At 35.1% G+C, this 10,000-nt stretch overlaps 1 protein-coding gene across 1 annotated transcript in view; it reads right to left on the bottom strand.

Annotated features, from left to right (window-relative positions):
- Window positions 1-7,033, bottom strand: part of LOC122261012 (uncharacterized) — an 18,305-nt gene extending 11,272 nt beyond the window's left edge. The window contains exons 1-10 of the mRNA XM_086549270.1: window positions 6,803-7,033; window positions 4,966-5,131; window positions 4,611-4,803; window positions 3,961-4,252; window positions 3,763-3,836; window positions 3,347-3,550; window positions 3,016-3,179; window positions 2,816-2,916; window positions 920-2,050; window positions 120-164 (exon numbers count right to left, since the gene is read on the bottom strand). Of these exons, the coding sequence (XP_086405396.1) occupies window positions 120-164; window positions 920-2,050; window positions 2,816-2,916; window positions 3,016-3,179; window positions 3,347-3,550; window positions 3,763-3,836; window positions 3,961-4,252; window positions 4,611-4,803; window positions 4,966-5,131; window positions 6,803-6,917 (2,485 nt within the window). The 5' untranslated portion in view covers window positions 6,918-7,033. The remainder of the gene's footprint in view (window positions 1-119; window positions 165-919; window positions 2,051-2,815; window positions 2,917-3,015; window positions 3,180-3,346; window positions 3,551-3,762; window positions 3,837-3,960; window positions 4,253-4,610; window positions 4,804-4,965; window positions 5,132-6,802) is intronic.
- Between the last annotated feature and the right edge of the window lie 2,967 nt (window positions 7,034-10,000).

Genomic DNA, 10,000 nt, shown 5'->3' with positions numbered 1-10,000 from the left:
ATACTTTAATTCCTTTGCCTGCAGATTGTGAAGAGAATGCGAGGGTATCATTACTCATTATCATTCATTGTTTGTCACCCATGCCTTGGTATTGTTTTAGACATGTAAATATGCCTAACTCATGAGTCTCCAAGTTTCCCTAACACAGCGGATGCACATTACATCTGGAGCATATTGGAAGTTATATTCTCACAATTTTTAGATTTACTGAAATATTGGTTACTGAAAAGCAATAAAAAAGGCATTTCCACTCCGTAAATTATTACTGGAGAAATACTGCTTACAGGCATGGAAAATTAATGAGATGATTGATCATAATTGAAATATTACATCGAAATGCCTATTTAAATAGTTTTTGTGCTGTAAGGCTTGATTTTCCGAACCGTTTGAATATGACGTCACGATCGAACCGTTGGCGAGAATCCGCCTCGAAATTTCCCGCCAAAATTTATCGCCTTTGAGTTCACCTCTTATATTCAAGGAATGAATTCATTAGTTCAATAAGTACTGGTATGATTTTATTCATGTTCTCATTTTTATCTTTTGATTAGCAAAATATATCAAATTATGAGTTATATCCGTGGAAATTTAAAGAGCTCAATTAAAATGCAATAAATGAGTAACTGGCAACTCCTTGATGAAGACCTGTAGGCGCTTTAATATTTTCGTCAATTTTATCAATCTGTCCCTTCATTCCTGAAAATTGCACTCTTACTTCCATGTCAGACAAGAATGGGGGTCTTTATAGAAACAACAGGGTTTCACAACAGGCTTTATTTGACCAACACTGCATAGAATAGAAATAAAATGGCTATTTTGCGTAATTTACAAAAACATAATCATAATACTAACGTTTTCCTCTGCTTCTATGCTTTTGTCTCGCATTTGAAGTGGCGTGTACAAATGCGACATATCTAGAACACTCTGTGAATCCTCTGGTGTTTCTTCAGATGACCACTTTGATTAAACCTTTTCCCACACTCGGAACACTCGAACGGCTTTTCTCCCGAGTGAATCCTCTGGTGTCTCTTCAGATTATCACTTTCATTAAACCTTTTCCCACACTCGGAACACTCGAACGGCTTTTCTCCCGAGTGAATCCTCTGGTGTCTCTTCAGATTATCACTTTCATTAAACCTTTTCCCACACTCAGGACACTCGAACGGCTTTTCTCCCGAGTGAATCCTCTGGTGTGTCTTCAGACTACCACTTTCATTAAACCTTTTCCCACACTCGGAACACTCGAACGGCTTTTCTCCCGAGTGAATCCTCTGGTGTGTCTTCAGATTACCACTTACATTAAACCTTTTCCCACACTCAGGACACTCGAACGGCTTTTCTCCCGAGTGAATCCTCTGGTGTTTCTTCAGATTATCACTTACATTAAACCTTTTCCCACACTCAGAACACTCGAACGGCTTTTCTCCCGAGTGAATCCTCTGGTGTGTCTTCAGACTACCACTTTCATTAAACCTTTTCCCACACTCAGAACACTCGAACGGCTTTTCTCCCGAGTGAATCCTCTGGTGTGTCTTCAGACTACCACTTTCATTAAACCTTTTCCCACACTCAGAACACTCGAACGGCTTTTCTCCCGAGTGAATCCTCTGGTGTCTCTTCATATTACCACTTTGCCTAAACCTTTTACTACAATCTGGACACTCGAACGGTTTTTCTTCAAGGTGAATCACCTGGATACTTTTCAGCTTACCGTTTTCAACAAATCTTTCTCCATTTTCAGAACACTCGAACAGATTTTTCCCATTATGCATTAACATATGTTGCCTCAAGGTATCAACTGTTTTACACATGTAATCGCACTCCGCGCACTTATTGTTACACTCATCGGATTCTGGCGACAGTGAAACCTTTTGAGAGGCATATTTCATGGGCGCCTCTCCTCGCAAAGCTTGTTTAGGTGTGCCAGTGCTTCCTCGCGTGGCGCATGTCAATGCTGTGTCAGTGTGAATGCGCTTTTTGCACACTTTTAGGTGACGCATTAAGTAGTCTTTAGAGCTGTATACCATACTGCACCATTCACACTGGCGATCTGAAAAGGAGATACATATGAAGAGAGTTTAAACACTTAAAACAATTAAGAAACTTCAATACACACATGCGCGCGATATATATATATATATATATTCACATATACATATACATATATACATACATGTGTGTGTGTGTGCGTGTGTATGTATGCATAGGTACACACACACGAACACAAATACATGATATATATATATATATATATATATATATATATATATATATATATATATATATGTATGTATGTATATATATTTATCTATCTCTATATATATATACATATATATGTATACATTTATATATGTATATATATAAATATATACATAGATATAAACACACAAACATATATGTGTATATGTATATGTATATATATTTATATATATATTTATATATATATATATGTATGTATATATATATTTATATATATATATGTATGTATATATATATTTATATATATATATGTATGTATATATATATTTATATATATACATATATATGCATATATACATATTTATTTATACATGTATAAATATATATATACATATATATGTATATGTATATATATACACATGTATATACATATATATATTTATATTAATATATATGCATATATGCATGTGTGTCATTGTGTGTGTGGTGTGTATGTGTGTGCGTATATGTGTGTGTGTGTACGTGTGTGTGTGTCAAACGAAACAATTTATCCCTGAAATACTACCATTTAGAGGTAAAAGACATAGAAGATTTGCAACGACTTCTAGTTGCATACCTTTAAAATCCTTCTCTGCAAGTTTCCACTTGGACGGCTCTCTTGACAGGCCGAGATCCTTCCCGTAATCGTCTCCGTACCAGCACATAAGCTCGCTCCCCCTGTTCATAATAAACATATATTTTTATTACCTATTAATTAACGCTCTATGACAAAAGAACAATTAGGCAAAGTAGAATTCATTATCAGATTACACTGACCTGCTAATTGTAGAATCTGTCCTGTAGTAGATTTGCCCCTTGAACTGAAATGCGGATAGGTTGGTCTCAGCTTCTGTCCTTGAACAGTTCACATAACGCATCCAGTTGCTAATTGCGCAGTCCACAGCATCAATACATGTATTCCTTGTGCCAACACTTCGGATCTACAAAGTACAGGATGTTGAAGAAATGATCACGCATTTGTTAATGTGGATTCTTCACTTAAAAGTTTTGATGGTTTGCAGGTAAACGCTAAAAATCATCTAATGATATGGTTATTTAATTTAATATCCAATAGCATCCAACATTTTACATCATGGAATAAACTAACCTTCCAGCCATAGCCAGATTCTTTGCCAACTTCCGGATGACGTGATAGGACACGACCTTCATAGGGACCAAACACAAGATGAGCTGGAAGTTGAGCATTGGTCCACACCCCTTTTCCGGCGCCCTTCACTTTCGACTCGCAGATACTGAGCGGCCACGGAGCCGTGAGACGAGCACGGTCTGTCTCACTGCCGTCTCGAACAACCTGTACAAGAGTCATTCTACATTTCAGGGATAGTAATATTATTTAAGTCTGTGTGTGTGCTCATGTGTGACTGATCAATCACATTTTCAGTCAGTCTAGGGATAGTTGTGATAGTAAGGCGGCTTCAGCTTCATGAGAAGCTTGGAAACCAACATCTAAATCTATATCTTATTTACGACAAATATATACATAGACTTGGAGAAGACACTTACGGGGTTATCCAAGATCAGGAACAACGGATGGTACGGACACTCTCCCTCTTTCTCTTCTTCACAGTCTGCGCAATCTGTACAATTATATGGACAAGAAATGGAAGAAATCGAAATGATGTGAAATAAATCCGTGATATTACAAAACTAACCAAGTGAAACACAATTATAGTAGAAAACTAAACAAACGTTTTTATTTACATATAAAATCGTCGTCTTTAACAACGCTGTCTTCATAGAACAGTTTCCGTCTGGTACAACGTTTTGGGTACCGCGTCCTAGAATTCTGTACTGGATGAACACCTCCTGCTCGATCCTCGTTCTCTGATCTTACACCATCATATATTTTAGTCTCTGCCGGAAGTTCCTTCACTTCTACCACCTCTGTATCTGTTGCTATCTGTGACAGGAATTTTGTCTTTTCTGTCTCAGCATTGTCACTGTCGGAATCTGCACGTGACTTGCCGATTGTTGTTGGCATTATCTGGAAGACCTAAGATTTTGAACTGGTGAAGATTTAATTTGTAATAAATCATAGTAAGAGTTACTGACCAATAATGATGATATGAACATCCAAAAACTTGATAATATCGAGAATTCCCAAACTAAGGAATAAATAAACTGCTTCAAAAATCCTGATAAATGACGATGAATCCCCTTGGAATAGTACCTGTGGCCCATGTTTATACCAAGACATTTTATACAACAGTAATCACTCGACTCTGTTGTTGGACAGGTGAGGGACTGTTCCACCAAAGTGGCCAAACAGACAATTTCGGGAGAGAGAGAGAGGCTGGAGATCAGGTATTTTAAATAATGAGATAAAAAAGACAATGGTAGGAAAGCCAAACCTTGACAGTGTCTTTTGCAGCTGGGACTAACTTTGCTGGAGTCCACAACCGTAGAATATCTGCTTGGTCTACACTAAGCGGTGCATCGTCGTAGGTCTCACACTTTCTGGGCGAAGCAGGAACACTCCAATCTGCCTTCCTCTTGTCATCGCCTCTTCCTCCTCCTCCTCCGCTTCCACTCTTGTTTCCATATCTGCAGTGGCAAGTGACCGCTTAATATATCTCTACACTACTCTACAGTGGCGATTAATCATTTGACAAGTCTCTCCATTACCCTTTACTTCCGACCGCCATCTCCATCAGCTTCTAACCAGAAAGGTAAACATCCACCACATTCAGTATTACACCGCCTAACCTGCCACCACTGGATAGCCTTCTGCTGCGTTTATTTTCCGTCTCCGGCGTCCACTCTTCGTCCTCATCGTCTTTCGGGATTCGAGGTGGCCTGGCTGTGGGCGCCACGAAACCGTTTACTTGCTTCTTGTGTCTTTTCAAGAAGTCCGGGGGTTTGGGGTCCAGTCCTGAAAATGGACATCTAATTAATGTTTATTCTTTTTAACGACTGTATCCTTGAAGAAATTTGGATGATTAAAATACAAAAGAATTTTCAAGATAAGCATATGCCAAAATAAAGTATTTTAGTAAAAATAAAAATGTATTTGAAATGCGTGAAAGTTATGTGTGTAAGTTAGTCCGTGCGTGCGTGTGCGTGTGCGTGTATGTACATATATGCATATACATTATATATATATCTATATAAATGTATATATATATACATATATGTGTATATAGTGTATAAATATGAATATATATATATGCATATATATATGCATATATATATATATACATTTATATATATATATACATATATATATGCAGATATATGCATATATATGTATATATATATAAGCATATATATATATATAAATAAATAAATAAATATATATATATATATATATATATATATATATATATATATATATATATATATATATATGTCATATTACATATATATATATATATATATATATATATATATATATATATATATATATATATGTATGTATATATATGCATATATATATATATATATATATATATATATATATATATATATATATATATATGCATATATATACATACATATATATATATATATATATATATATATATATATATATTTATATATCTGTGTTTGTGTGTACATATATATACATATACATATACATATGTATATATATATATATACGTATAAATATATATATATATATACATATATATCATATATATACATATATATCATATATATATACATATATACATATAGATACATATAAATATATATATATATATATACATATAGATACATACATATATGAATATATTTATATATATATATGTATATATATATATATATATATATGTATATATTTCTATACATATATATATATATTTCTATACATTATATATATATTCATATATATATATATATATATATATATATATATATATATATATATATATATATGACTTGCCAAACACTCTTCCGTGTTGATAAATGGCATTTAAACCCACTATACACAAAACAGATTTATTGAAATGGATCTTTAAGATAACTAAGAATGAATGGTTTAGCAAGCCTGTGGTAATTCTGCCGCATAACCTTAATATGTTATCCTGATATAGTGGTTCCAGCTACAGCGGCTATTTTGGTGGGAAAGGGAGCGGCACTGCGTCACTGATCGCCGTGGCCTCCGTGCCTCTCGGCGCCTCGATAAAGGCCAACAAACCTTCGCACGTGTATTTTGGCAAGACAGAGCCCGTCGACCCCCAGGCGATTTACCTTAATATCAGAAACAAGACTGAACTCTATCTTGACAATATATGTGGTGGAGCATTTGGTTGCCTTTGCCGAAGCGATTTTGGCGTAGATGCCACGATATTTGCCTGTTCTTACATTTATTTGTAGAGAATGCATGAAATGCCATCTATTGTTACCATTGTCCTTCGTGTGATTTTCATTTTTTTTTCTTCTTTTAATTTCAAACCCTTTTCTGTTCTAACAGTCTATTTCACAAACAAATGCACATTTGTTTTCATGAAAGTTGAAAAGTAGCAGAGAACAGCAGAGAACCATAAATTAGTTTAAAGTGATTATCAAAAAGGTGAATAAGACATTCGAGGCGACTTACCCAACTCTTCCATCATTTTGTATTTTCTGAGAATATTCTCGAAGCGCTTCTTCTCGATCTCCGGGAAGGACTGCCATTCTTCCGCCGTGAAGACTTGCTCTACGTCTTCCGCCATCGCGACAACGCGGCTCACAGGCGGCAGCGTGTGCTCGGTGTTCAGTGTCGACTTTCCGACTCAACGCTGCGAGTCGAACTGAAGGCGATTTTGCGCGGGTCTGAAGCCTGCTTGAGGACGTGACGTCATAATGACGTAGCGCTTTCGTCATATTCACACAATTGGTTGATAATAATTGTCGTTTTGTGTGTCCAGATATAAAAGAATAAAGCAAGTATATGCAGAACCTCTAATTCAAAGTGTATGACTACGCGCTAATTGTGTTGAACGGTTTGAATTTCAGAGTCTAGGGAGTATGACGTCACGATCGAACCGTTCGCGAGAATCCGCCTCAAGATTTCCCGCCAAAATTCGTCACGTTCAAGATAGCTTTTATTTTCAAGGATTTAAGTCATTATCTTCGACTTGTTATTGTGGGAATAGTTGTTTTTGTCAGAAAAATGTATGGAATTACACTTACACGTGTGAAAATACAAAAAAGAGACCAATTCTATCAGAAATAAAGAAGTTCAAGACTACCGGCGCATTCATCTTATATTACGTTCGTCGACTTTCTATCCTAAATCTATTTTCATAATGATAATCTTTGTACCATAAAAACACATTACTGCATTAAAATAACATAACGTATAATCCCATAGACTTATGTAGACGTACAGTCACGAAAGGATTAACCTAAATACTTGTCTGGAAATTTTCCCTTTCTTCTAGAATAAGTTTCCATAGACATTTGGTTTCTTAATCTAGCAATGGCTCTTTTGGCTGTCTGAAATATAACGCTAGCATTTCATGATTAACAGCTTGGTTCAAATATACGTGATCATATGTTCATGTGTTAATTTATGTATACATGAGTTGAAATACCTCTGCTTTTCGAGTCAAAAGTAGTTTTCCAGACAAAATATGTATTAAAATATGCATTTTGAATATAGAAAAAATGCGGTATTATCTTCAGATAAAAATATTATATGATAATGAGTGATTAACAGTTGTGTTAGGATTAAACTGATTTTGAATTTTTATTTTCCTTCAAGAGAGCATGTTCAAATTTCTAAATTCAAGAATGTGTTCATGAATATAAACACAGTTACCTCTAAAATAAAATAGTTTGTTAAAAAATAAAAAGATAAAACTAAAAAGTAAGTATTTGGAAAAGAAAATCATTACAAGTTTTCCATTAAATATCTAGCTAATACCATGATCTGAATTTTCTTTTAAACCCCATATCTTCAATGAGAAACAAGTAATAAAGTTGTTAACATAGAACATGTAAAGTTACACAGGTGTGTTGGCAGATTTAAAGTTATAAGTAATCTAGACCTGACCAATGTACGTGCACACACGCGCTTACACGTACATATATACGCATACCTAGACGTACGTAAGTATACAGACATATATGTGCTCACACAGTACATACATACATGGACAATTGTAAATGCAAATCTTCCCTCACAGAAAATATTTTGTTCCGTAAGATTGAACAGTGACTCCTCGTTCTCTCTTGTTCCAGTTACAACATTAATTATGGATCTATCATAATCTATCTTCGCATTTCATGATTTCCTATATCATCGACTAATACTTTAAACTTTCCTAAACATTAACCTGATCCATGATGAATGATGGTGATGATGAGATGATGATGGTGATGGTAATAGTGATTATGATGATATTTATGATTACGATGATGGTGATGCGGATAGTGTTGAGGGGAATGATAAGAATGATGATAATGATTATGATGATCATAATGATGACGATGACCATCATCATCGGGGATCATCGGGAAAATCCGTTTCATTATTCGCGGTTTTTGCCGCCCTCCGCTCCGGTTTCCCGCCATTACTTGTGTTGCCATTTCTTACTTTTCAAATACTTTTTTTCCAGAAGAAACTAAAAAGATGCATAGTATTTTAGGAATAATGCATTTTTGATTATATGAATTCCAAGGTTTAGTGATCAGTGAAAAGTGCATCATGGCGAATATATACAAGAATAATAATTGCCGAACTGAATAGGCATGTAATGCGCATGTGCCAGATGTAGGCTGTAAGAATGTCACATTGGTTCTTTTCTTTTCTTTGGAGTATGTGGAATGAATTCCAACTCAAGATATATATACAGACAAATTCATCAACCCATACTGAGTGTATATAGTGAAAAATTGTCAGCTAGCAATTACTGATAAAATGAATTCAGACAGCTGGCATCACTGCATGTTGAGATCATGAGTAACCTTGTTGATTGAGAACACCTCCAAGTCCACTTTTACTTTAAACGCCGGTCATTTTTTTTTATAAACCTTTATAATCTACTTGGATTTACTTTAATATCTAAACAGATTTTAAGGCAATTTTTACTTCGTTAGCTCCGGAGGTTATTCTAGAATTAAATCTTAAATTCATATTTGAATCAGTTTACAAGCATGAACATGTATTTGTAAAAAAAAGAAAAAAATATAGATTTACAATGTTCCCATTGATTCGAACGTTGATTGGTTCCAACTTTCAAACCTGAGTGAACAGAACGACCAGAAACCGTTATTTGCTACTGCTCTGTTGCCCAATTTTCGCCACACATTTTTGACGACCCATTGTTACGTTTGTGACCTCTACCATGATTCGTGGCAAGCTGAAAAATGAATAGAAAGCCTCTGTCTTGACGTAACAGGAGCTAGGTAGCTGCTGATGGTGGCGTGTCTTGCTAAACATTTTACAGCTGAAATCGGCTGTTGCTAACCTACCGTCAACAGCCGAAAATAAAACAATGTCGCCAGTTATATGGATGGTAGTAATGCGTAACTGTGGGCCCTCAAATATGCCTGAAAAATATAGGAAGCAGGGGGCAATAGAGCAGTTGCTGTTGCTGTTTCAATAGTACTTTTATGGCCAGCTCAGAGTTAACCCGGTTTTTGCCGCTCTGCTCCCGAAATGATTATATATATATCATTCTTTTTTTGGAAATTGAATATAGGTTGCTGTACGTAAACATGGTGATTATTGACGAAATCTCGGGCATAAAAGATGTTGAAATGTGCAGTGTTCAAGATAACATCAGGTGTGCTCTTAAATTATGCCTTT

This window comes from Penaeus japonicus, unplaced genomic scaffold, assembly GCF_977035675.1.
Source record: "Penaeus japonicus unplaced genomic scaffold, GWHDUDI00000001_assembly GWHDUDI00000022, whole genome shotgun sequence".
Classification (NCBI taxonomy): domain Eukaryota; kingdom Metazoa; phylum Arthropoda; class Malacostraca; order Decapoda; family Penaeidae; genus Penaeus; species Penaeus japonicus.
This window is presented reverse-complemented; position numbering and strand designations above follow the sequence as displayed.